Source organism: Strix aluco, chromosome 1, assembly GCF_031877795.1.
Source record: "Strix aluco isolate bStrAlu1 chromosome 1, bStrAlu1.hap1, whole genome shotgun sequence".
Taxonomy (NCBI): Eukaryota; Metazoa; Chordata; class Aves; order Strigiformes; family Strigidae; genus Strix; species Strix aluco.
Window position 1 is genome coordinate 52,224,166 of NC_133931.1, and position 27,958 is coordinate 52,252,123.

A 27,958-nucleotide genomic window follows, 5' to 3' on the forward strand; every position below is an offset into this window, starting at 1 on the left:
AAGTCCCTCTCAGTATTTCTTTAAGTTAAGCTGTGGCCCAATACCCAAGAGACTGCCAGCACTATTTCATGGTGAACAAGAAAAAGTTGGGCCCAGATGCTTTATGTCAGAACAGAATCTCTCTGGTAAGGTCTGTCTGGGTAAGGAGAAGCAACTGAAATAGGCCACATCTCATTTTCTGCTCTTACCTTTTTTTTTTTTTTTTTTTTTTTTTTGGTTATGGTCCCCAATTCAATTAGATTTTAGAATTTAGATATAGCAAGAGAACACAGAGTCTCACCAAGCAAAGTCTGTCTTCTCTTAATAGTTCATGGAGCTGAGGCATAAAAGGAGGAGAAGGAAAGTACTTCTGTGTCCTGTGGTGCGCACATGCATCTCAAATAGCAAACGCTCAGCTCCAGGATCTTTGTGTCATCAGCTGCACTCCTAGGACTTTGCCAACGAAAAGACGCAGATACTGTGCGTCTTTTTCCGAAGCCGAAGGGGGATGCATCTGAGTTAGCAAACACGTGAGGGCCTCCATGCAACAATTCATACAGCTGAAAAGGGAGCGGGCAGAATTTCTCTTGGGAGTTAGAGAATACATCCACTGCTCCCCGATGCGCACTGACGCCTTGTAACTGCAGTGAGAAGTGGAAAAGCAGTTGCACGCTTCATTTAAAATATTTAGACAGATATTGCTGATTAACCGATGCTGCGTCTGGAAGCTCCGGTGTCCCCTCTTCCTCCTGCACAACAGGACTCGCGTCCTGTACAAATAACAGTGTTTGGGAAGGGGACACGCTGCCCGCCCAGGAGTGACAGTTTCCACACGCCTGCATCAGCTGCTCCTCACGGCTCTGGACGGGTCCCTTTCCTGTCTGACCCCACACGCCCCGCCTGAGGGAAAGCGCAGGGCTAAGGTGACACCGACGGCGCCCCGGGAGACACCGAAGGCGCCCCAGGAAGTCACCTGCCGTGGGGCGGGCGATGCCGGCGGCCGCGCGGCGGAGGGGTCGGTCCTGCCGCCCGACCGGCGGAGCTGCCCACGCCGCCCGGGGCCGCGCCCCGCCGCTTCCCTCAGGATTTCCTCCCACACGGGCGAGGATGTGGCCCGGCCCGGCCCGGCTCGCTTGCGGAGGGAGGCCGGCCCGCCCGCAGCCCGCTTCTCCGCGCCGGCCGCGGCCTCGGGCCCCCGCCTGCACCCCGCAGGCCCCGGCGGCCGGTGCGGAGCTGGTGCGGAGATGCCGCCGGCGGCGCTGTAACGCGGAGCGGCCCGCGGGCAGCGGCGGCGGGAGCCGGGCGGCAGCTCCTCCTCCTCCTCCTCCTCCTCCTCCTCCTCCTCCTCCTCCTCCTCCTCCCTCGGTGCCGGGGTGGGCTCGGCCGCGGCAGGCGGGGTGCGCTGCGCTGCGGTGCGGTGCGGTGCCGTGCCGTGCCGTGCCGTCCCGTGCCGCCCGGCGTGTGCGATGGACTGGCAGGTGCTGACCAGGGAGCTCTCCCTCTACCTGGAGAGTCAGGTCCGCGTGGGGCTCTTCGGCTCCGGCGTGGGCTTGTCCCTGGTGCTGGGCTTCGGCGTCGCCTACGCCTGCTACTACCTCAGCAGCATCGCCAAGGTGAGCGGGAGGGCGGCGGGGCGGGCGGGCTCCGCAGGTGTCCCGCCAAGGCGGGAGGTACTGTCCTGGCGGGGACCGTCCCGCGAAGGTCACCTCCACCCACCCCCCCTTAGGGGAGGCAGCCGGCGCCCTCCTGCCGGGGGGCGCGCCGGCACCTGCAATGGCCGGGCGGGGGGACACGGCCGTCTCGCCCTCACACCCCGCGTCCTTCTTCTGGAGGTGCCGCTCCGGGGTCTCGGCGGCCCGAAACCCTGCTCGCCTCCCCGCACAGGCCCGTCTCCGCGGCCGGTCCCGGCCGCGCAGCCCCCTCCCGCCCGACGGGGCCGTTGGGCCCCCGGCGAACCGCTGCGGCGCTTCCTCCGCTGGGGCCCGCCGGTCGCCCCCGGGGTCCGGCCGGCCTGAGGGAGGGCTCGTCTGGTCGTGCCCGACCTGGGAGGGGAGGGGGCTCTGGCCTCAGGCGCCCCGAAGTGCAGTTGTACCAGGGGGAAAGCTTGGCTGGGGGCGATGGTTTGGAAAGGGAGTTCAGGAGCCCTCTCTCCACGACAAAATCCCGACCTCTTTGCTGTACTGACAGGGCAAGTGGTAAAGTGGTTTGCTGCCCTTGTGTCTGCCTTCGGTACCATCGTTAATACCTCTGGAGCCACTATCGCAGTGTTTTGGGGGCTAGGACATTCCTGCACATCATCTTATCAGTAGTGGTTTCACAAAAATTAGGCATTCGTAAGTTAGACACTCGCAAATGACTTGAATACAGTAAGCCCGGTCTAATCTAAAGTGTCCCCATGGTGAAAGCGCCTGGTTGAATGCTTAATCAACTGAAAATACGCATATCAAAAGATTTATGACTGCTGAAGACACGTGTGTTGCCACAGTCCTTCACGGAACCACTGAGAACATAGCCTCCCTCTTCATCGAGAAGAGGGTACTTGAGTTTGGTCAGAGGAGAAGAATGAAGGGAGGACATGCCACTACCACTGTGTATGTGTTAATGGTTTTCTTCAAAGCATCCTATTAATGCTTGAAGAGTCAGTGTAAAAGAGCAGTTTAAGAAATGTGGTTGCTAAAATGTAAGATGTTTGGTAGACAGGGATTTCCACGTTAATTAGTGTACAAACGGAAGCTGTAAGAAAAATCTCTGTATGCAGAGCAGTGTTAGAGATGAGTAACCAATGCAGTTGTGTACCGTAGTATGAGATGGGAGGAGGAGTGTCCTACGAGGTTAAAATAGGTACTGCAGGTGCAGGTCAAAGTACTCAGATTAATCGTCATTTCTGTGCGGTGCAAGCAAATTGATTCAGTAAAATCTTTCTCACCTACTGTGAGACAGTGTGGTTTTGATTTGTCAGTGAAAGATAGAATGCTGGTAAAAGAGCTAGAATATCATGTTATTAGAAATAGGTAAGGAATCCATTATGATTAGTGGGTTTCTCTTTTCAGTTGGGCATTTTGGCATTTTGTTTTGTTTTCATTTACTTATCTCTTTACCATGAAAGGAAGAAGCATTGCAAATGATTATATGAAATAAATAAGTTTACTGGGAGAGGTTTTAAACAAGCTTTCATTTCTTTCTTTCTTTGTTAGTTTGTTTTATATGAATGCTCATGCCTGACTGTAGTCTCTCTTCCTAGAAACCCCAGCTGGTGGCCAGCAATGACCGTTTCTGCCGCTTTCTCGAGGAATATTGCCCTGTTGTGACAGAAACTTACTATCCCACAATTTGGTGCTGGGAAGGTCGGGTGCAGACACTCCTGCGTCCCTTTATCACCTCTAGACCCCAAGTACAGTACAGGAAGTAAGTGCCTTTTTTCTGGAAAGTGATCAATTTGGTAGCCAGTGGTCACCTTACCTCTGACTGTGTCACAGCTACCATCATTGCTCAAGCTTGTGCCTATTTTTTTGCTTTATGCCGGCCTTTACAACTCCATCATAGACTTGGAACCATCTCTATCCTGGATTCAATATACAGTAGTTTTAAAAGGTCAAGGTTCCCATATGGCCCTATTTTAGCTCAGAGAGCTTTGGAGCACTGAAATACTGGTGACAATATAGGAACTGATCCGGCTGTATGTTCACAGGATCACATAATGGTTGAGGTTAGAAAGGGCCTCTGGAAGTCGCCTTGTCTGATCCCCCTGCTCAAGCAGGGCCACCTAGAGCCAGCTGCCTTGGACTGTGTCCAGACAGCTTTTGACTATCCCTAAGGATGGTGACTCCACAACCTCCCTGGGCAACCTGTGCCAGTGCTCGGTCACCCTGACAGTGAAAAAGTGTTTCCTGATGTTCAGAGGGAACCTCCTGTGTTTCAGGTTGTGCCCGTTGCCCCTGGTCCTGTCAGTGGGCATCACTGACAAGAGCCTGGCTCCATCCCCTTTGCACCCTCCCTTCAGGTATTGAAATGCGTAAGATCCCCTGGAGCCTTCTCTTCTCCAAGGGAGCAGTCCTGACACTCTCAGCCTTTCCTCATAGGAGATATGCTCCAGTCCCTTCATCATCTTTGTGGCCCTTTGCTGGCCCTTTGCTGAACTCTCTCCAGTATGTCCATGTCTCCCTTGTACTGGGGAGCCCAGAACTGGACCCAGTACTCCAGGTGTGACCTCAACCAGTGCTGAGTGGAGGGGAAGGATCACCTCCCTTGACCTGCTGGCAATGCTCCTCCTAATGCAGCCCAGGAGGCTGTTGGCCTTCTTTACTGCGAGGGTACATTGCTGACTCATGTTCAACGTGGTGTCCACCAGGACCCCCACATCCTTTTCCACAAAGCTGCTTTCCAGCTGGTCAGTCCCCAGCACATCCTGGTGCATAGACTTGTTCCTTCCCAGGTGCAGGACTTTGCACTTCCCCTCATTGAACTTCATGAAGTTCCTGTCAACCCATTTCTCCACCCTGTTGAGGTCCCTCTGGATGGCAGCGCAGTCATTGGGTGTGTCAAATATTCTGACGTTTGAATGCCATCATTTTGCAAAGGTCACATGAAACCACTGTATCTGTCCACTGAACCAACATGTTCTACCTTAACCATAGCGTGGCCACATTCAGCCTTGTTTTGAATATATAAAACTTCTGGATGTTCAGAGTAACTTTTACATGTGGAGTTTATGTTGTGTTCTTTGATGCCTAAATTCTAAGAGGGAAAAAACTTACATTTAGTGTTTGTCCTCAGCTGATCTCTCTCACACATAAATGAGACTAAGTCTGGCAAATGAGGCATTTGGCACAAGACCTAAGGAGAAGTACTTTTATGCGCCGGAACCTGGATGCAGCACAAGTTGTTTCAGCTCTGTTTGCATGGTAGAATAGATTTAGCATTTAGCAGCTTTCCTTAGTTTTAGTAACTAGGAAACATTTCAGTGGTATGGCCATGTCCATTTTTTCTAGCCCTTCTTGTATACTCTCTATTTCAAGGTTTGTGAGGGAAGAAACATAGTTCCATGGGGCAAAGCTTATTTTGCATCATTTGAGATTGTGTTGGCAGTACACACCATCATTGCATCTACTTCCCATTACTGAAAAAGGGCAAGGCTGAGCTAATGAGTCCAAGAAGGCTGATGAGCTTTAAAATCTGGAGTAGGTGCTATCAAGACTTTCAAATGAAAAATCAAATGCAAGGTAGGCTTACATTTTGGTAGTTCCTACACCAGCTCTCTCATACAATGTCTTCATTGCCAGGAAAAGGGAAGATGCTGTATGTTTCTAAAAAAAAAAGAATGAAACCTTCTTGTCATTGTTTAATGCATGGTTAGCTTCTTGGGATATCATAATATTTATAGCATTCTTAAGATACATGGTTTAAGAGTGCATTCTAGCAAAGTTTATGAAGACACAGGGTGAAAGATACAGTAGTGTGTGTCTGTGTTCCGTGTGTTTAGCACATAACAAAGTGCCATCCATTATACGAGCTGCTTCTTCAGATAAAGAGAAAAAAATGTGATAAATGTTTAACACGTTGCCCAGTGTGCTATCAAAAGGTTCTCAGATGATCCAAAGGAAATCTGCAGTACACAAGCCTGTATAAAACAGAAGGCAATGCCAAAAATCACATTAGTTACAAGCTTCCGGTACTTCAGCAGCAATTCATGAAAGGCCAGATCAGATCTTCATCTACTGTGGATGGGAATTACTCCACAAATTGACTGTGCTAACTCATGTCAGCTGTTAGGCATGGCTCTTTCGGAATAGCAAACATGCAAACATACCTAGTTAGGTGGCACTTTGAGTGTTAAAACATAATTAAAAATGCAGAATTTGTACCTGGTATTTTGTGCACTGTAAGCACTCTTAACAGTATGCATGTATTTTTCAATCTAATCAGTGTTGTCTTGAAATGTTCCTTTCAGTGAGCTCATTAAAACAGCAGATGGAGGACAGATTTCATTGGATTGGTTTGATAATAATGACAGCTTATATTATCCGGATGCCAGCACAAGACCCACTGTCCTGTTATTGCCTGGCCTGACAGGAACGAGCAAGGAATCCTACATTCTTCATATGATCCATCAAAGCGAAACACTGGGATATAGGTGCTGTTGTATTATTGCTACTATTTTGCTTCTTCTAATAAGATCAAATATAAGTATGTATATGTATAAGATGCCTTCCTAAGGCAAATGAGATATGAAGACATTAGTTTATGTCAGAAACTATTATTAGTAATAATAATAATAGTAGAATTATGTAACAGGCAGTACGTTCAGAAGGGCTGTTTTACTATCTACAGATGTGCCCCAGAGATTGCAGTGAAAGCAAGCTAAATCTGCATAGGCCTTTGCTGCTGCTTTTTAAATTATAATATCAGTATTTGTGTTACCTGCACACTTTCTAGAGAAGGAGTTTGTATTCAGCTCCAAGAAGGCTGGTGTAGATGGGTTGCTGGCAGCAGGCCTCGGAGGAAGTCAGCTCCTGAATACCAAAATTGCTTCATTCAGCAGCCTCAAAGTTGTGAGTGCAGGAAGGAGAGCTAGCCTGCTCTTACTGGTAATAGTTAAGGAAGAGGTTTGTCACATCTTAACTGTCACTGCTTAATTTAGTTTTGTCATTAAAGCTTCTGGTCAGAGTTGGGTAAAATAAGTGGATTAGTCGATAAGTAAATTCCTTTATGTAATCATATTGCTGCTGCTGTGCTTTGAAATAAGTTGTCGTTGTTCCAGGATCTGTATTTGGAATATTACGTTTTGTCTTTGCAGATTGGCTTCTGGTACAGACTATAATAAGTTCTTCAAATATGTATATATGAACTTTTGTCTACATGTCTGGCTATCTCTTCTCTCTTTGGAGGTTTGGATAACTGCTTTACTAAATTATGAAAGTAAAGTAGAACTTTAACTGTTCAAAGTAGTTTTAAAATCACTTTAAAACTTACCAGTAAAAAATATCAGAGGAGGAAAGGTCTCAAATCAACATCTTCTTACTATTAATTTTTTAAGTATTCCTGAAAGAAATATCTGCATTTGATCACCTAAGAAAAGAAGGTATACCATTAAAAAGGAGAGCTTTAGGTCAGATTTCAACAGAATGTTATAATTTTGTTTTTAAACAGCAACATTTGAGAAAAATACCAAAATAAGTAATTTTTCATGCCTTTAACCCATCTAAAATATGTATATATTAACAAAATTATTACAGTGAGATGGTAGAAGAGTAATATAAAAGTAAGATTTATTAAGAAAGTATAGATCCTAATCACAGTAATACTGCTAAAAGATTCAGACTCCCACCAGCACAGAGAGAACAGAAACTTCTACTGTACCAGACAAAAAAAAAAATCCATACCCAAGAACCTGCAACTTAGATGCAACTGTCACTGTAATTTTTGTTTGGCTTATTTCTTGCTATGTAATACAATTGTGTAGCTTTGGAGAACGTCTACACATGGATCTTTGATGTTCCCTTTCAGAGCACTGCTTTAGGCTCAGCCCTGCATGGGCAGAGCTTGTGGCTCGTGTTTGGCCAGCTCAGAGTGCAGGCAGAACAAGATACACGTACGATCTTGAGGTAAACCCTGGGACTCTCATCCTGCAATCTGAGCTCGGCCAGCAGATCGCAGAGCTCATACAGAGTCCCACTGACTTCAGTGAACTTCATTCCAGTATAAAGGTTGTTCCGCACAGGTCAGACTTTAGGATCCATAGGACTGTAGATATTTATGTGCTGAATGTATTCATAGAACTGGCTCGTTCTTTTTTACACATTTTCTTTTTTGTGTGTGTTTAAATTATCTTTTTTTAGTGGAATGAACAATGTGTATAACTGAATTTACTGTCTCGATTTTTAGATGCGTCGTTTTTAACAATCGGGGAATTGCTGGTGAGGATCTTTTGGTAAGGATGACTTCTAAGATAAACCTCTCACTATATATGGAATCATTTGTGTCTATTTGTATGGCTGGATTTAAATGTGAGAAATGAGCATATGTTGAAAATGCAGAGAAACTAGTCATCTGGTAGATCAATCATGTGCCAATATTTGTCTTTTATTTTAAAACTCAAAGAGGTCAACTCATCAACACAATTTTTGTGAACATTTAATTTTAGAAAATCATTGAAATGATGAGTATCTGTAACATTCAAATGAACAATCCTTACACTTTTCTTTCAAACAATACTACAGTATCTAAAATGCACACATCCAAGAAATTCTGTTCAATCAGCACAATTTTCCCCCATTGTTTTAACATACAAATCCAAATATAAGCAATCGTAATTACTTTCCCAGTTGCCAATATGAGTTTAAAATAGACTTTGATATGGTTAACAAGTTGTGCCATTAAAATTGAGCCATATTATGTGTTATTGAATTAATGAACCAGACTGATATTAATAGCCCTATCCTAAAAGCTAAATGTGTTCCTATTTTTCTCAGCAATTATGACACAAACTCATCTACAGAAGACATTTTTTTGTCTTTGGGACAGACATATCACATTTGCTTAGAAATAACTGGCAGTTCCACAAATGACAAAGTCTTGAAGCTAAACATTTTCTGCAGCTAGGGTCAAGGCATGATGAAATATTGCTGAATAAGCTTTGTTTCTTCATATGCGTTTTGTTGACAGTTCTGCAGCTGGAATGAATGTGCATAATACTCGGTATTGTTTTGCATTTTTTAATCCCCTGGTTTCAAACTTTAAAAAGCTCAGAATGTTTTCCCATAATCAGATAAAGCATTTCAATGCAAATATTGCCATGTTAAGAGTAGTTTTCTGCATACTTTTGGAGATGGATCCACAAAGCAGTTTTGTGACACACAAAGTCCTTATTGATGAATTTCTGAATTGCTAAGAGAAAAGATCTCTTGTTTGGATGCATTGTGTGTATTTTACTGTAATCGGATTTACATCTTTAAGCTTTATAAGATCTTACTGTGAAGCTAACCAGCTGAAATTATCACATTTTCTGCAAAGGGGTTTCTACATTTTAATATAAAATCCCTAGTTAATGAGTCTGAAGCATAGTTGAGCACCACAGCAGAAATTAGTCATGCAAGAAGTTATTTTTCTGGTCTCTTTAAAGATAGATTCAAATTTACACCAAATAATAGCTAGTTAAAGAATCAGTTTTAAAATGCTGATCACATTTGTTACTGAAAGATACTGTGAGTTATTGTTACGGAATAATCAAATATTAGGTTGACCACAGACGATGTGAGCTAAGATGGTGTTTTAAAATATCTTCATACAATGAGTAGATAGATAGACATTAAAGTGTCAGGAATTAACTGAAACTAAAATGCAAGATATCTCTCTAGTTTTATAAACTTTTAATCAAATACACTTTCACTTAGAATACATTATACCCTAGTTACTAAAAGTAATTTATTTTTCCTTGTAAACTTGACAATTTAATTAACATAAAACACATTCACACTGTTTATAATTAATAAGGTATAAAACAGTGAAGAGTGATTCATGTGGATGAGAACTGGAAATGCAGCATCAAAGGAAATTAAAAACGTCTTCAGTTTTAATTATCCAGATTTAGCTTTTCTTCCCTTTTTTTTAATCTTTGACTTCAACATTTCAATATTCTTGTTAAATGTATTTTAAGTAATTAATTTCATCTAATTCAACCTGTTAAAATTGCTCACAAATATCCAGGCTGTTTAACTGAAAGCAATTTAAAAAAAAACCCTTAAAATACATTGTTGCTTCAGGCAACAAATAAGTTCAATTAACTCATAATTGTAAGTATTTTTATATTTAGTTTTGATGTTTATAGTGAATTTTGGCAGGCCAGCCACTACCTATAGTTAAGGCAAGATCACTAACACATTAGTAGCAATTCTATAATTAAAAGCTCTCTTTTGCTGTAGATGAAATCTAGAGAATACCATTAGAAAAAAACCTTATTTTACTGTGATTCTTACTGTACCTAAAGGACTCGTCTCCCTTATACTACTCCAGATAGTCCCCCAGATTGTGGCCTGCAGCAGTTGTCTGTGCAGATGATGCTCAGAAGCTGTGCGTATCCTTCAAAAGCAGGGAAGGGGTTACCCAAATCTCAGTGATGCCAGTGGAAGTCATTCCAAGTCTCAATTCAAGATTTGGAGAGATGCTGATGGTAGATGGAGAAGTGATAATATATGTGTTTCATTGCTTTAGTTAATAGAGTATTTTAGTAAATTAGGTAAATGGCACTGGTGAATTTATTTATGTATTTATTTGCCTGTATTCTGTGTAGAATCTAAATATTGGCTACTTTTCAAATGCTAGCTGACAGAACTTGAAATCTAGTATTTTCTTTTGCATTTGAATGTGGATGAAGATGGCAAAATTGTCATTATAACTTTCTTTTCTATAAATTGCAGCCCTTGTGATATGTTTCCATTTCCTCAGGGTATTTTAAAAATATCGGTGCCTATCTAGTTCTGATCTAGTTCTGTCTAGTTTAGCTCATTGTTCTGTGTTCAGATTTTGTCTAATGACCTGGAGGTTGCAGATGCTGAAGATATGTCACCTGTTTTATTTTGTACTGATAACAAGTATAACCCCTTCCTCCACCTCCTTGTGAAATGTTCTGGGTTTATATTTGCGATTTAGTGCAGCTTCACGATAAATGCTAAATTTACCTTGTTATATAAATGATTCACTGTTCAGTTTGCTTTTTCCTTAAAGGATAATACAAAAGCTTACGACGGCATTTTTCTCTCCAACTCCTTACAGACACCAAGGACTTACTGTGCAGCAAACACAGAGGATTTAGAGGCCGTTATTCATCATGTACACAGCTTGCACCCCTCAGCTCCGTTCATGGCAGCCGGTGTTTCTATGGGAGGGTAAGGTATTATGTAACAGAAGTCTCAGCTTAATTATGATCATAAAATAAGACTGTTGTAGCCTGATTTTAAATTGTTGCTCTGCAATACTTACGTTACTGAACTGCAACTAACTTGAGTCTGTCTCAAACAGTCAATGTTCAGAAGACTTTTAGAAACTTAACATCTCTCAGGCTTTAGCTCTGTCAGGGAAAGTTGAAATTGGCCAACATTCAAAAGTTAGGAGGGGTGGAGAAAGACAGGAAACACTGACAGACAGACTGACAGCCAAACAGGCAGGCAATACAATCTTTGGAAACTATGGAGGCTGTCTTTGGAGCAGAGGGATAAAAAAGAGGAACTAGAGCTAACATACCATGTTTCTTAGCAACCTCTGGAAATTACAAGATTTATCTTCACTATGTTTGGGTTCTGCAGTGTGTGGGTAGGTTCAGAGATGTGGGTATCTGCTCTGTCTGGCTCGGAAGCAAGGAGTAGTATTGTTGTTGAAACCAGTATGGGTTGACATAGCATGTGGTGTTAAGACTTGCTGTGTCCTGGCTGCTTTCCAGAAAGCACAGCTAGAACAGACAGTGATAGCACAGTTGCTTAGAAAAATCACTGCTAGAAATGTTCAGACAGCGTCTTTAACAAAAATCATAGGAGAGGAGAACTTCCATTAGAAATACTGCAGACACAGTGGTATCTTTCCTCCTTTCTGATAAACTTTACGGAGCGTGAGCAGATATAGCCCTGTATATTAATCTAATGACTCGTAGGAGCTTTGGGATAAATACAGATTTGTTCAAGCAATATAGTTACTGATAATCAAATAAATAAGTAACTTCAAAGCATTTTAAATCAGGCCAACCTTTTTCCATTAATGTTGCTGGGATTTTGCCAGTGTTTTCAGTACAAAGACATAAGAATCTTTCCAGTATGTCAGTGATGGACTTGTTGGGAAGCCCAAAACTTGGCACAGTACTCCACATACAATCTCATAAGTGCCAAATACAGGAAAATAATCTCTTCTCTAGACCTGTACGTTTTGTTCTTACTAACAAAGCACAGCATGCCATTAGTTGTCTTTAGGGGTGCATTGCTGAGTCATGTTCCATTTGCCCAGGTCTTTTTCAGCAGAAATGCTCTCTATCCAGACATTAATCTGTCCTAGGTGCAGGATTCTGCATTTACCTTTGTTGAACTTCATGAGGTTTCTGCCAGCCCATTTTCCAGCCTGTTGAGGTCCCACAGAATGGCAGCCCTGTCTTTCCAGTTCACCAGCCACTCCCCACAATTTGACCTGCAAGCTTACTAAGGGTGCATTCCATCCAGTTAATGAAGATGTTACACAGTACTGGCCCAAGTATTGACCCCGTGAGCAACACTACTAGTAGCTGATCCAACCACTCCAGTTGGACTTCAAGTTCCTGATTACAACTCTGTGAGCCTAGTGGTCTAATCAGTTTTCCACTGACATTGCAGGTCACCTATTCAAACCATATCCCCCTAGTCTGACTACATGGAGACCATGGAAGACTTGTCAAAAGCCTTGCTAAAGTCAAAATAAGCAACATTCACTCCTTTCCCCTAACCACGAAGAGAGTCAGGTCATCATAGAAGGCAGTCAGGTTGCCTTCAACCTTAGTAAATCCATGCTGGCTGTTATCATCCACCTTCTTTACCTTTACATGCTTGAAAATGGCTTCCAGAGGATATTTCCAAAGTGCTGAGGTTAGGCTGAGCAGCCTGTATTTCCTTCTCCTTGCCATTCTTCTAGATGGGTGCCTTTTTTCCAGGCATCAGGAATATCCCACAGTTGCTGCAACCTTTAAAAAGTCATAGAGAGCAGTCTCATGATGACATTGGCAGCCTCCCTCTGGAGCTCTGGTGCACCTAACGTAGTCCCATTGACATATCTATGTCCAGTTTGCATAACTGGGCCCTAACTCGATCTTCCTCTGCCATGAGTAATAATTCACTCTTCCATACTCTGCCACTAGGCACAGAGACCTGGGAGGCCTGAGAACAGACCTCAACAGTAAAGACAGGGAGGACAGGTAGCCTTGGCCTTTTATAAATCTTTTGTCACTAGGTTCCCTGCTCTGTTGAATAGTGGACCCAGGAGGGAATAAAGGCCAGTTAGCCTAACCTCAGTTCTTTGGGAAGGTCCTCTGGATGCCATTTCCAAGCATATAAAGGATAAGGTGACTGAATTCACCAAGGACAAAATATGCCTATGTGCCTTCTATGATGAGATGACTGGCTTCGCTGATGAAGGGAGAGGAGTGCATGTTGTTTGTTCCGAGCCTTTCTTTGTACCAATGTACAAGAAAGGCTGCAACAGAGGCCCTGCTTGTTGCAGAAGCCTTTCTCTTGTTGTCCTGCATGTCCCTTGCTAGTTCCACCTCCAGATGAACTTTAGTTGCGCTAACTGCATCCCTGCATGCTTGGGCAATGACTGTTTCTCCCAGGCAGCCCCCTTCCACCTTCAGGATACTTCCTTCTTGAAACTCAGGAGTTCCTGATCAGGAGGCCTATAGCAGATATCCAACATGATATCCTCTTTGTTAGCCTCCTATCTGATTTTGAGCTGTTAGATCTGAATTGGCTTATAACCTGCATCAGGGAAAAGTTCTTTAAATGGCTTCTTTGTCTAAGGTGCAAACCCTCCTCCTTTCCTTCAAGGCCTTCATGAAGAGTCTGTTTGCATCCATCATAGCATAGTCCTATATGCCTGCGTGTCCTCCATGTCTCTTTGATCCAATAAACTTGTTCTGTGACTACGCACAGGCTTCTAATTCCTCCTGTTTTTCCCATGCTGTGTGTTCGTGCATGTGCTGCCACATGAGATGGGCTGCAGTCATGCCATTTTCTCAGGGAATAGTGAGAGCCTCCTGCATTATATGATCCCTTGGATACTTCATCAGGGCCTGCGAGGCCTTCACTTCTCTTCAGGCTTTGCTCTCCATCCCTTGACAAACCTAGTTTAAGACTCTTCTTCACAAGGTTAGCAGGCCTGTTGGCTCTTATCTCCCTTGGTATGCTATCTCTTCCCAACTCAGATTTTTTTGCATGCAAAATGTAAAATAACATGATGTATTGCAAAAACATGTTTCATTGGAAATGGTGAAAGCCAAAGAATCATCTGCAGTAGAGGCTTGTTTCAATGACAGCATACAGATTTAAAGCACAGTAGTTCTTCATGGGTAGCTTCTTGTGTAGTGCACCATTACACTAGAACTAAGAGGGCTGGGGTGTAGTAGGTGAAGCACCAGGTTTTCATGGCTGAAGGTGCAATAGAAGCTAGCTGTTCTGCAACTAGTGCAAAAGGCGAGTTCAGCCCTCAATATAATTTCTGTCCTTGGCTTAACCGAGTTATGGTATCCTAAATAGTGGCGAAGTCTGTTAGTATGGCACTGGGATCTGTGTTGTGTTCCTGGCTTTTACCTCACCAGCACCACTGGGTGATTTTAGGCAAGATGTTCCACCTTCTTCCTCCAATATGTTTTTAAAGTCCTGAACCACAAAGAGAAAGCATATGCTTTCCAGTAAACTGGAAGAGTGTTTAATCATCCACATGGGGACTGTTTCCATGCTTCAAAATTAATTGGAGTACTTGCATGTTTAAAATTAAGCAGGAGCAGTGATCTCATCAGGGGCATACTGTGAAAATCATCCACTTGTCTTAATCTTACAATAGTTTTTATTACCTATCCCTTTTCAAAATTTTCTGAATAGTCAGTTAATCTATGTAGGACACATTTGCTCAGTTAAGAAGAAAAATAAACATTCACTTCAGAAAAGTTTAAATGTAAATGAAAGCCCATTTGTTCTACTGATCCTCAGTATAGTGTTTCAGAAAGGGACTTTCTTTTCTAACATAAAGGTTTCTAAACCTTCTCTCTACCACATATATTCTGTGAATTCTGTTAGAGAAGGTGCTGCTTCTACTACTGCAATTTTAGTTTATTGGTTTCTGGTTCAATGTTCTTACAGTGTATACTGGTGACTCACAGGTTCCTCTTCTTCCATGGGTGAGAGGGAACATATGCTGCCTTAACTCCTATATGTGCCGCAGGTGACTTTCCTCATTGGGTGTAACTGTGCGCTGATGGCAGGAGCGCACTCCCTTGTGCTGTTTGCTCTTCTTTTCCTGCTGGTTCCTACCAATTGGAAAGTCTTTGGTAATACCAAAGTCTGGTTTCCCTTTTGCACTGCTGCCCTATGATCTGGTAGGCAGTGCATGGGGATAAAGTCTCTGTGATGGCAGGCTGGTTCATGATGTCTTTGCTAAAGGTTGCTGTCTCCTGAAGTATGGTAGATGAAGCCGAGGTATGGAGTGTTGGTGATCCAGGAAGCTATATTAAGTTGTAGAACTTGTAATGTTTTGAGTTAAAGGCTTGGTATTAAAATGCTGGTTGTAAACTTTGGGGCCTCAGGCAGTAAAGTAAGATTTACAGCTTTTCTGTTAGTAATTTTCTTTTACTCTCTTTCTGCTATTTTATTTTTTCTACACTCGAAGGGTCAGGTACTGGTGAACTCTCCCCTTTTTTCAACTCAACTATACATCAGGAGTAGAGCCTGTAAGTTGCAGTTGGTCAGAAAGGCAAGACTTAAGCCATTTATTTGGCTCGTAATTTTGTTTCGCTAGTTTTATTCATTATCCAACACTTCATTCTTTACATACTTTGTGTTAAAGAACAGCTGTGTTCTCTCATATGTGCGAGGTTGGGATAAAGACATTACGTTCAACTCAGAAGAGAGCTTCATAGTGAAGCAGGCGTGCCCGGGGCAGCTTGCATTTGTCAGGCACACTGATCAGATTTATCAGATCAGGAAGACCAAGAGCTTGTAAAACAGTAAAACATACTAACAACTTGGGAATACCTGTTCCATGAGTAAGATAGATTTATTTGACCTTTTCCTCCCTTTTAGTGATATAAATAAGACTAGTACATCTCTTTTTATTTCTAAATGCACTCCTACCCACATCCTACACAGTGCACTCAGTTTCTCTCTGAGAGTAGAGAGAGAAAGCAAACTTCATGAGTCATATGTTGATTACACTGACTACCTTTTAGAAGTATTAGGCACAACTGTAGGGCTGATAGAAGAAACTATTGAAAAACAGACAAAAAGATGGCTGATTGTTATATTTGCTTTAAATTGAAGCAAACAATTTGATAGTATATATGTTTTTGTTTTTCATTTCTGTTTGTAGCATGCTTCTTTTAAATTACCTGGGCAAAACTGGCAGAGACACTCCTTTAATGGCAGCTGCAATTTTCTCTGCGGGTTGGAATGTTTTTGAATCTGTAGAATCTCTGGAGAAGCCACTAAACTGGCTTCTTTTCAACTATTACTTGACTACTTGTCTACAATCCTCTATCAGCAGGTGAGTTGCCTTCTGAACTATTTAGCAAGGTGGAAGGATGTTAGCATGAGATCTACAGCAGGTATAATATTGGCAAAATTAATGCTGTAACAACACTTCACATAGCTGATCTGTGTGCATTTGTCTGCAAGTTTTGAAATCAAAAAGATCTTTGCAAGAAAGATTGTCATCATCAGTGTGACTAAATTTCTCTGCTCCTCAAGGGACTCGGCACAAAACCAATATACTTCTATATTTATGGATGAAGTGAATGGATTTTTAGATTTTTCAGGCATGCACATATTGACTTTTGAGTATATATGTAAATCAGCATTGACTGCAAAAGCATGGCAAGGACTAGTTCATCCTTTGCTTTGTAAAATTAGGGTGTATTTTGTATTCCCAAATATTTAGTTCTCTTATCTTTGGCATCTTTCTCATGGCTTATGCAGATTTTTACTATGTTGCTGGATCTGCCTGCATATGAACGAACAATTCTGCTCTTGGATTCCAAACAGATTTTTAATATGACAGAAAATTAAAACCAAGCATATTCTGGTTAGGGAGTTATTTCTATAAATGTATCTGTAAAGTGGAGGACTTCTACATCTGTTTATATAACACAAAACAAGCCCTCCAATTTTTCTATCTTTCTTTTTAGGCATCGACAAATGTTGGAGAAATTATTTGATATGGATCTCGTGATGAAGGCATGTAAAAATGTTACTTCTGCTTTAGCTGGATACTGTTTTCCAAATGCTGACATAGTTCCCTATTTGAATTCTGTACTTCAGGCTAGAACTGTTAGAGAATTTGACAAGAGGTTCACTTCAGTCATGTTTGGCTACCGTACAATCGATGATTACTATGAAGATGCTAGCCCATGTCGCAAGCTGAAGTCAGTAGGAATTCCAGTATTATGTCTGAATTCTGTGGATGATGTTTTCTCACCAGGTCATGGTAAGTTTAGGCTTTTTAAAATATATTTATCTGTATATGCAGTCATTAAGACAAACTACATGCCTATGTGTGGAGGTGTATTTAAATGTTACTTGTACATAGGATCAAAACCTCCAGGGATGGATCAGCCTTGCAATTTACTTACAGCGTAAGACACATATAAAACAGCTGATGATAGAGAGACCTGATTAGTACAGAATGCAGAAGGGCATGGGGTGGCAATCATTAGCCATTAGTAGACTCTTTACAGTCAAAAGAAAGAAATACACACATTTAGGGTGTGAGTTGTCTCACTGTAAGGAAGATATCAGATGTATTGCCCTCTCAGAAGCTCCCATTTCTATTCACCAAGTACGAAAAGAGCCTATATTGAGGAACTCAGATTCAGATGTCTGGACTGTAGACATTCAGAGTTCAATGAAAGTGAAAAGAAATATTTTTCTCATTGCCATTTTTCAATCCAGTCGCTACAAAGACTATCTGGCAGTTGTTTATGTTTCAGATTACTTGAAATCCTCAGCTGTTGATCTCAGTGCCACCTCCAGTGCCTGAAAATTAAAAGTAAGAAAAATTGTTAAGTTTGCATGTAGGCCAAAATCTAGGGTAGGTGAAGAGATATAGCCAAGGTGAGCTCCTAGCAGGAGGCATGTTGAAATTAATAAGAATCTAACTAGAAGATGAAGCAGCAATATCAGCTAGTAACAGAGAGGCTGAAAACTCTGTTTTCCCATTTCTTCCTATTTTCTGCCAAATGCGTGATCATTATGAATATTTTGCTTTTGATCTGAAGATCAAAACCCTGTTGCTAACTGTTTTAAGAAGATATGCTTGTTCCTGCAGTCTGTGTATTGGTTATAGTGTCTGAGAAGAGAGGGAGAAAAAAGCTAATGTAGAGAAAAACCACTACACTGAACAGCTGGTTGAGGGGACAGTCTTCAGCAGTGAACACCTGACACCTTTAAATATGGAGTTTATACACTTGATTTATTTCAGGGAAGTTTTCTTCTGCCACCACAAGTCAAGTGAGATTCTTGTAGAATGAGTCATGAAACCAAAGTGAGTAGGCAAACAGATTAAAACAACAAACAGAAGAATGAAGGAATTAGAAGAGGCTGTGTGTGTACTGTTTATCTGTGTGCAAATGTACAACACATACAGAAACATATGCGCACATATATTACTATCTATAGTTTGAAGACCTGTTAGAGACAAATGTGACATGAAAAGGGCCACTCCAGTAGAGTGCACTAGAAAAAGACAGTCTGATTTCCTCTCCCCTTGAACAAAAAGCATCCATGCTATGCATGAACAATATAAAGAGGTGACAGCCACCTAATGAGGGAAAAAATGGTGACTCTGGATTAGCCTAACTACCTCTCCCTTACACTGGTGAAAACAGAGGCTTAAAAAAAATTAAGAAACATAGCAATATTCTTCCAGAATATTACATCCATCTTTAACAATTTGTACTTCAGGGACTTTCTGAGACAGAGTCAGTCCTTTTGTATTTACTAAGCCTCTGTAGGATTTTTTTTTTTTTCCTTGAAACTGGCCAGTTGCTGTTTCTGTTATAAGCACACAATGTCCTGGAAATGAGAATGGATGGGGATGTGACCCTAAAATCTGTGACCAAATATAAAATCTGGCTAGTGAATCTGAAGATAAAGTTTTATGGATCTTTTGGCTCTGGGGATGACTTTCCCCACAGTACTGCAACGTGTGTGATATGCTGTGTCATGCTTCTGCCATTAAGTATCTGGAGAGGGACAATGGCTTCACCTCTATGTTTAGCTACAGCTCAGTTTGTGGTTTCTGTTCTAAAGTGAAGAACACTTACTGTGGCATGAGTAAGCTAGCTAGTTAGCACAGGTAACAGCAGTGTGCCTCTGTCTCTGGAGGATTCATTAACATTTTCCAGCCTATTATCACTGGGTCTGGGACCTTTGTTAGCTAGGTTAAAGCTAGTGCAGATACTCCATCCCCTTGCCTCTTCATTTTAGAATATAACCTCCAACTCTCAAGAGCCAACCATTGACCTTGACCCCATGAAATTAAATCTGAACACAAGAAAATACTGTTTACTGTGAGAGGGGTCAAACACTGGCATAGAGAGGTTGTGGGGTCTCCATCTATGGAGACAGTCAAAACCTGATTGGACGCAGTCCTGGACAACCTGCTCTAGGTAATCTTGCTTGAGCAGGGGGGGTTGGACTAGGTGATCTCAAGAGGTCTCTTACAGCATCAACAGTTCTGTGACTGTGTAGTTTGACCAGCCAAAAGATTGAGTCCCCTACAGTACAGCTGTAGCAGATCTCTCCTCCCTTGGAGTTGTTTTTTAACAGTGGATTATAGGGATGGTCTCTTGTGTAACACTAAATATCAAAATTATTGTTAGAATGCCTTAGAAGGCTTGCAGTGTAGAGGGGGGTGAGGTAGAGCACCAACACTTCTGAAACAAGAAGTGTTAGTGTCTGTTATAATGACTGTCCATCCTCTCTTAAACTCTAACCCTAACCAGCCTTTCTCCATGAAAATGTTTGGGCGGTTAGGGATTCATTTATTCCTTGTTCACAGAGTTAATGCTGTGGGCTGTAAACTGTTGTCCTTGTGGTGACAATTTACCTTAGGCCACCAGGACAATGTTGATTTACAGCTAATAGCATGACTCCGTTATGTGTGTCTATCCTTGGCTCCTTTTTCGTTTGTGTTGTGCACCCTCAATGTGAAACGTTGCACCGGCAGGAGACACAGGGCATCCTGATTAGCAGCCTAGAAATTATGGCTGCTGCCGTCAGTTACTGGAGTTCATCCATCTTGACACTTTTGCAGGCTGTTTTATGTTAGTAAACATAAAGGGCTGGTGTTACTCCAGAAGGTGACTTTATTCTGGCAACCGGCTTGTTTTTTCTGACTTAAAAAGTATGTGGACACATGTAAGCCTGTGGCAACCAGAGGCAGTTTCCTCTCACAACTGTATAATGGATTCAAAGCCACAAAACTTCTTCTCATCCAGATTCCAGCCTTTTATTGACTTTGGGGACTGGTTATTTCATGCCTCATCTCTCCCAGTAAAACCTACCAGCTTTTAAGCTACCTTCCACCTCTGTTGTAGATAGCTGTAGTTTCCGACAGCTGGGAAACAGGCTTAGAAAACTCATTAGGGAAAAAGCTGTGCCAGAATTCCTTTGTGTTTAAATATCCTTTATAAAGCCAGCCACATCTATCTTCCTATAACAGAGCTTGGGGGATACGAACCCAAGTCTGCTTTGTCACTAAACAATATGGACCTAAAGAGACTCCCCTTAAAAAGTGCAGATGCTGTCTCTGTTGCCCCTTCCTACCTGATCATTTCTTCCCATGTAGCTTTTTGGTACACTTTGGACTTCCCAGCCACTGTTTTTGAATATGCTGTGAAAATGTGCCCTTTGATCTCAATCCACTATCAGGAAGAAACAATTTGTTTGCAGTCCTTCCTTAATGTTGCTGTTTAAAGTTCATAGAGCTTGGCAGCTGACGTATCTGTAGTTTAATTCTGGAACGCAGTTCTCATATTGCATAATACTAACTAATGAAAACAAATGCTTTCTTCATTGCATGATGCTTCTCTCACCATAACTAATTTAAACAAGCCATTGCTTTAGGAAATATGTAACATAATCAAGTCAAGCCCTTTATTTTGTAAGTGTGAAAAATAAATCAAGAAGATAGAATGATAGCACTCATTATAGTGTCACATTTATCTTTTTAACTGAAGTGGCATTTTTGTCCTCAGAGACTTTAAGCAGTGTGTTAGGCATTCAACTTAAATTTCACTACACTAATGCTTAGCTAATTGTCGCTGGTGAGTGTTCTGCTCAAGCTGAAAGCCTGCCCTTGAAGCTAGGTACCATGCCAGCTCCCTCCTGATCCACTGTGCCAAATAAGTGCATGTCTGAAGCTCAGTAATACTTTTTATTGAACTTTAAGCCTTTTTTGTCCCTCTGAATCCAAACTTGGAGTAATTGCTCTTATGTGTTATTCTGCATCCTGTTATGTAAACGGCACAGTTGAATGAAGCTGTCTGGAGAGACCAAATGGCCAAGGAATGGCCAGACAGATAATAATTAGAGTAAGAGTTTAAGGAACAGGGAGAAATCAACCAAACAGTGGAACAGAAAGTCTGACGGCAGTGACTTAGTTAAGCCAATGGTGCTTCACATATATGTTCTTCTATTGTTCTGTTTTAAAAAATACTTTTTGCAAAGCATGTGCAACAAATTGATTTTGAATGAGGTAATTCTGCACATGCATACATACATTGTGGTTCTGTGATCACAAACAACGGGTCTGTGCCTGTTGGATTTTGGACAGCAGAAACATAAGGTTATATGTCGACAAAAAAACCCAGTAGTATCTTTTGGCATGCCATCCTATATCCTAGAGTTCATCACATCCAGTGCTCCATTCATCTGCCCTTTACACTGCAGAATTTGCTCCGTTGCATTGTGGGTTTATTTGTGGATGGCTAACAGTCCCTAGAAACAGCCTTGAGAAAAGTACCACACCACTGCCAATAATCATTTGCATTTTGGCACTGGAGAGCAACACATTTTCAGTTCTCTCCTGAGAAGCTGCAGAGCAAGAAACTCTGCTGGGGAGGAGTCATACTAACGGTGACCCAATGGTACCAAGACTGACTATGCCAAGGGCAGGCTCTCCTGTTCACCACAGGGGAGGTGAGAGCAGAGAGGTAACGGTAGGTCAAACTTGGCACCAACTAAAAATCCTCACTGCAGATGGAAGCAAATGACTGCATATTCAGCACAGTGCTGCAGTTCGTGATAAGAGCAATGATCTATGGCAGAATTCTGCTGTAAATGCATGTTAGTTAGAATAGGGAGACCTTCAGGATGGGGAAGATGACATTCGTAAAGACCTGTGTTGGCTTGCACCTTAGCTGGTGCAGAAGATAACCAGCATCCTAGTGCTGGTAGGCTTCTAGGAGAGAGCTGCTGTAGCTCTTTGGAGGCAAGGCAGCACATGGCACCCACTATGCTACTGCCAATCAGTTTGGGAATGAATAATTAACCACCAGCAAACTGATTTGGGAGGTATCATTATGTTGGCAGCCTCTGAATGACATGTATGCAGAGGTCACAATGAGTTTTGCCTGTAGGGGCTTCCCCAGCTGGGTTGGCACAGCGCAGGAGACATTTACTGTCATCTCCCTTCCACACCCCCAGCAAAGCAGTTTCTTATCAGGAAAGGGTATTTCTCTCTACTCTTTGACACTAGTCTGACAAAGTGAATGACCATCCTGTTTTTGCACACTTAGCTACTGAAGAGGTGTGTTCAGGCCAGTATGCAGCTGATCCCAAATCCACTAGGATCAATGGAGTTCTCCTGTTATCTTTGATTCTTGGAGATCAAATCTGTCTCTCCTCACACACTCCTTGCCATGCCCTTCCCTATAAGCCTATCCATTAGTCCCCTCAGTGACCAGGGAGACAGCTGCAGGACAGCGTGATTCATTACCTGAAGCAGGAATGGGGGACTCAGGCTTGAGTCTGACGCCCCCCACTTCCCCATTGGGATTCTGTTTAACATTGCCCATGCACTACTAGAGGGAAGAGGAGCAGATGGCTTGGTACAGATAAGTGGGCAAATTCTCATACAGTCGGCAGAAGCTGATGTGAATCGTAGCTACTGTCTTCGTACAGGGTAGTTTGTTCATGCACAGAATCTGAGGGAGCTAGATCAGAGATTGCTGGGCAGATGAACTCAGGCAAAACTCCAGATGAGCACTTGCTCAGTCTGGAGTCTGAAAATGATGCATGTGTTGGATTAAAAGAAATAACACATTGTTTTCTGCATCTCTTGTTTTCAGCCTGTGCTATTTGCCAGTCAAGGCTGGCAGGCCCTAGGCTTTTATTTCATTGACTCTTCTTTTTAGTCTTGCCCCAGCATTGCTTTAAAAGGCTCGGATACTGCATATAGTATTTTCAGTTTTCCAGCTGAACAAAGGAAGAGTCAAGGACTTCTTGTAGAGACAGAAGCGGATTTCTTCCACCTAGTAAAGGATTAAAATCACTTACTAAATGCTGGAATCTATAAACTACTTAGATACATGCAACTTTCAAAGGAGGGAAAGAGTGAAAGAAATGAACAGCACTGAGTAGCAAAGAATCTCAGATACTCTGCAAGAGAATCCTCATTGCTCTCTGGAGCTCAGTCTGTGCTCCACTCAGGGCACAATCAAGTACCTTATGTTATGGGCAGGAACCTTATAACACAACATTCATAAAAGACACTAACCCTGCTATGAATACGGTTGGTTTGACATCCGTGCTGAGGCCCTGGAGTGGAACAGAGCATGTCATTCTAGTACGGACCTCTGAGGCACAGACTGCTCCCCTGACTCTGCAGGTCCAGTGCTTGTGCCCTGATCTATTTTAAGTTGTGCATCTGTTCATCACAGTCATTGCCTTCAAGATCTCGTGTGACATACTCTGGCTGGGGGTCCTTCTTTAGGGCTAAGGAATGGGTGCCGTGCTGTTATGCTAGTTGCGGAAAATGAAGGCAAATCGGCATCTGAAGCGCAGAGCAATGAGTCTGCCAGCATCCAAATGAAAGCCAAGACCTCATCTATAAAGAAGGCAGTGATAGGCAGGAATAATGACTATTCAAGGATAATGACCTTTGAGATTGCAAGTGTATAAAGGAAAGCAGACTCCTAGAAATAGAGAGAGGGAGATGTCTCTGAAGAAAGTTCAATCAGAAAGGGATGTGGACAACTGGACTCCCCAGGAAGTGAACCTGATTAAAAAATCTCTCTTCAAAAATACTTTAAAATAAATGAGGTGGCAATAGAAATCCTGCAAATGATTCGCTGCTTTTTGTTGTACTGCCAAGGCATTTTTACTTTAGCAGTGTATGACCTAAAATCATATTTATTTTCTTGTGGAATCATAGCCTTTTTTAGACAGTACAGTGAAATTCCTACTACTCCCTTCTGTCTGGACAAAGCATGTCTTCTTTTGCCATTGTGTTTTCTGTCAGTCCCGAAGAACCAAAGAATCTGTATGATTTTTATTTTCTTCCTTTACATGAAGTTTATTATTTGAAAACTGGAATTTTAAAAGGCACTCTTTACTGAAATGTATTGAGACTTCTTCTTCAGGAGTATATTTGGCATCCTTAAAACTCCAGAGGAATTTCCTTAAATAACTTAATTTTTATATCAAGAGTGCAAACAACACAGCTCCATAAAGCTCCACTGTTGTGTCAACCAGTTCATGTGATAACAGGGTCACCCCATCACACTGAAATACCATTTGTAAAGTCATATGCTTTCTGTTGTCAGTCTGCACTAAATGACCTCTGTTTTCTTTCACAAGGGGAATGGCCCAGGTGATAGCATTGATTAAGCCACACATCTATGCAAATTCAAAATAAGATGCACTGAAGCCTCCCCTCCGGCACATTTCAAGATCAGCACATAGTCCAGGTGTAGTTCACTGACGACTTTAAGGTCCCCGTAGGCTGTCACTGAAAGGGCCACCTCGCCGCAGTCCTCATCTGACTGTGCCTGCTGCCATTCGTATGCTGGCATTAACATGGGGAACCAGGCCAGGGAGCTGATCCAGCTGAAAACTAACTCAGCAAAAGAAAAATTCTTGTAATATCCAGTCTAATAATCCAAATTCTAAATTAAATAGTTTTCTAGAAGTCACTATTCAGTAGAGAACCACGAACCTGCTGGGTGACACAGAGCAGCTTTCTGTGTCCTTGTGCAGTTGTTTGCCCTTCCTCTCTTTCCATTTACCTTGCTTGCATATTTAGATTATGAGCTTCTCAGGGCAAGAACTGTTGCCCAGTCTGTTTGCATTGTCTGGTCTAAATGTGAAGGTGTAAATGTACAGCAAATCAGATATAATTATGATAACCCAGGATAATCTTTAATATTAGCTGATAGGATATCTTACAGACAAAATCTTACCATGACATTAAAGGCTTTGTGTTTGGAGTCTCCTACAAAAAGAATGAGATTCACAATTAAGGTCCCAGTTCCTCGTTTTTTTCAAAGTTGAATACTGCAACACAGGTTAAAAACTACAGGTTTGATTGTCCTTTCACTTATGATCTGGTATAAATAGTGTAAGTATGCATTAACATGGGTGCTGTTCCATCAGTGGGACTGAAAGAAAGATGAAGCTGAAACTTTTACAGCAGCCAGAAAAATCACACAGATGAGGTGAGTTAATGACGAAGAGAGAAATGGCTTTTAACACAGCTGTGGTGCTATGTCCTGTGGTGCGTTTAAGCATATGTTAATGTTGTGCATATTTATTCATACATAATATGAGAAACATTTAAGAGAAATTATTCAGTGGCTGACATTTTATAGAAGGAGATAAGGACTTAAAATTTTTTTCTCCCCTTTTTAGCTATACCAGTAGAAACTGCCAAACAAAATGCAAACGTTGCTTTGGTTCTGACTTCGTGCGGAGGCCATATTGGTTTTCTGGAAGGAATATGGCCAAGGAAGTGCACTTACATGGACAGAGTCTTCAAGCAGTTTGTGCAAGCTATGTTTGAGCATGGAAATAAAATCTTTAGCATGTAGCTTTGGACCGCTATTATAGCACAGTGGCACATTCTGACAAGGGCAGTTAAGCTTAATGCACAAATTTTAACTCCTGTAAGCCAGCAAATGGATAAAGTCCATTACTACATGCAAAAATATTTTTTCCTAAGATTTTGTAGCAAGAAACTAAATATTATGTTGTCACTTTTATATTTATTTTTAATATGCCTTACTAAGAATGACCTTAAATGAAACAGCATTCTGCATACATCAAACTGCACTTAACCAAAACCGTCAAGTAGACAGATTATAATTCCTCAGGATTTTAATTTAAACCAGTACATATTTAGGAGACTTAATTTAGATGGCTTTTGATATTATTGATATTATATTATTATTGATATTGATATTATATTATTATATTGCAACGTGCAAAATAGCATATATTATCCTGTCACACATAGTACAAGTTGGCCCATTCCTTAGGGCACTGATGGTGAAAATCTTAAAATACGAAAACAAAAGGAAGAGGGAACACAAAGAAGCAGTGATTCTTCAAATAAGTCAAAATTTCAGCATGTTATTCCATAGCATTAGATTGATATCTGCTTTTGCTGTTCTACCCTGAGAGTATTCAGTTCTAGGGCTAGTTATGGTTTTTTAAACGATGTCAATGCCACACTTGTCTTACATTATTATTTTTTAAACAGCTAATTTATAGTGTTTACATATAACCAAAAGATTTCTTTAAAACAGTACTGTAATAACTTATGTAATTAAAAGACATCTTGCATTTCAAAGTTCATGTAAAGCTGGATGTTGTTATATATGTAATACATACTTCATATAACTGGTAGACTCGATGATTCTGTCTGTTATGTTTATATTGCCTGCAAAAACATTTCAGTTTTAAAGAAAACATTAGAACATTGGGAAATTGATATAATCTGCTTTAAATTTGGGGGGGAAAAAAAAAAAAAAGAAGAAGAGAGAAAGAAAAAAGATCCAAACCCTTTGTCTCTGCTATTGCTTTGGATAATTTCTAAAAATGTAACAAACTGTTTAAAGAAATCTGGGAGCTGGGCCGGGGGTCAGAGCTCCATCTCTCTGGTTTGTTCATTTGATCATTTGTCAGCACTTTGGTAATAGGTTGACAAATCACTGAAGCCTTTGCAAAGTGATTTCTGCCCTGGCACCTTACAAGTTTGTGAGGCTGACCGAGGCATCACTGTTCTCTTCAGCCCTGAAACAGAGTGAGAGCCAACGTGGACCTTTGAGGAAAAAGGACAGAATGTATTTTGAAACTGCTTGGAAGTCCTCATTTAGGGCATACTGAAATTAAAAAAAGGCTTTTAAGCAGTTCTTGTGGAGCTCCCACCTCATGCTGATCACTGATTCGGGCCCAGCCGTACAAGATAAGTCAGTAAAGACGCCTTTGCATTTTTATTTTTATCTTTTGAGCAGGGTCAGTACAAGAAGAAAATGCGGATAAAAAAGCAAGTCAGGTCTTTTGTCTCAAGCAGTACGTGAACAGTCCTCTTGCAAGGCATGTTTCCTAGTAACAGCAAAGGAAGAACAAAAATACTTTTTGTCTTTAGAAAAAGAAATTGGGACATGCTATATGAAAGCTAGTTTTGTAAGGTGGAAGGTTAAATTAAAAAATTAGAAAGTGCTTTCAGGTTTTGACTTTTCAGACAAGCATTGGCCCTTGCCCAAATAACAAAGTCTAACTTATTTTTTCTCTAATAGGAACATGAGGAAAGTGACTTGTAAAAGCAAAATGAAACTTTGTGCATATTACTACAATACATGAAATCAGAGTATTAGTAGGGTGCCTTATTTATTCTTACTTTCATTTCCAGTTTTTATGTTCATACAAAAACAATAAGCAATAAACAGTGTATTGAGCATTATATTTGTAAAATTGTTTGGGTCCAGTACTGTTCAAAACTCAACATCAAGTATTAATAAAAATAAAACCATTTACATTAAAAGCACACCTTCCTGTGTAAATAAAAGTAATGTGATTAATGGCAGAATTTCTGTCTTTCTGCACTGTCTTACTTAGGTCCAATCCCATATACAAATCCCCATGAGACATTTCTCTTTAAAGCTACATCTAGCATATCCCAATAAAGTTGGGTTTTTTTCCCCAAATGTAGTGTTTTTCCTTACACCCGATTAAGGAAAACACAGTGTTCAAAGCACAGTGTGCAA

The 27,958-nt window shown here is 41.5% G+C and overlaps 1 protein-coding gene across 2 annotated transcripts; it reads left to right on the forward strand.

Moving 5' to 3' along the window:
• Positions 1-1,346: 1,346 nt before the first annotated feature.
• On the forward strand, positions 1,347-27,738 carry ABHD3 (abhydrolase domain containing 3, phospholipase). 2 transcript variants are annotated; one of them, XM_074820985.1, is made up of 9 exons: positions 1,347-1,592; positions 3,221-3,384; positions 5,927-6,109; positions 7,861-7,906; positions 10,747-10,859; positions 16,063-16,236; positions 16,877-16,925; positions 17,010-17,175; positions 25,602-27,738. In XM_074820985.1, exons 1-9 carry the CDS (start codon positions 1,446-1,448, stop codon positions 25,778-25,780), a joined length of 1,221 nt encoding a protein of 406 aa, XP_074677086.1. In that variant the 5' UTR covers positions 1,347-1,445; the 3' UTR covers positions 25,781-27,738. The 2 variants fall into 2 exon arrangements, with proteins under 2 accessions (XP_074677086.1, XP_074677094.1); XM_074820993.1 differs by lacking the exon at positions 16,063-16,236.
• The last annotated feature ends 220 nt before the right edge of the window (positions 27,739-27,958 follow it).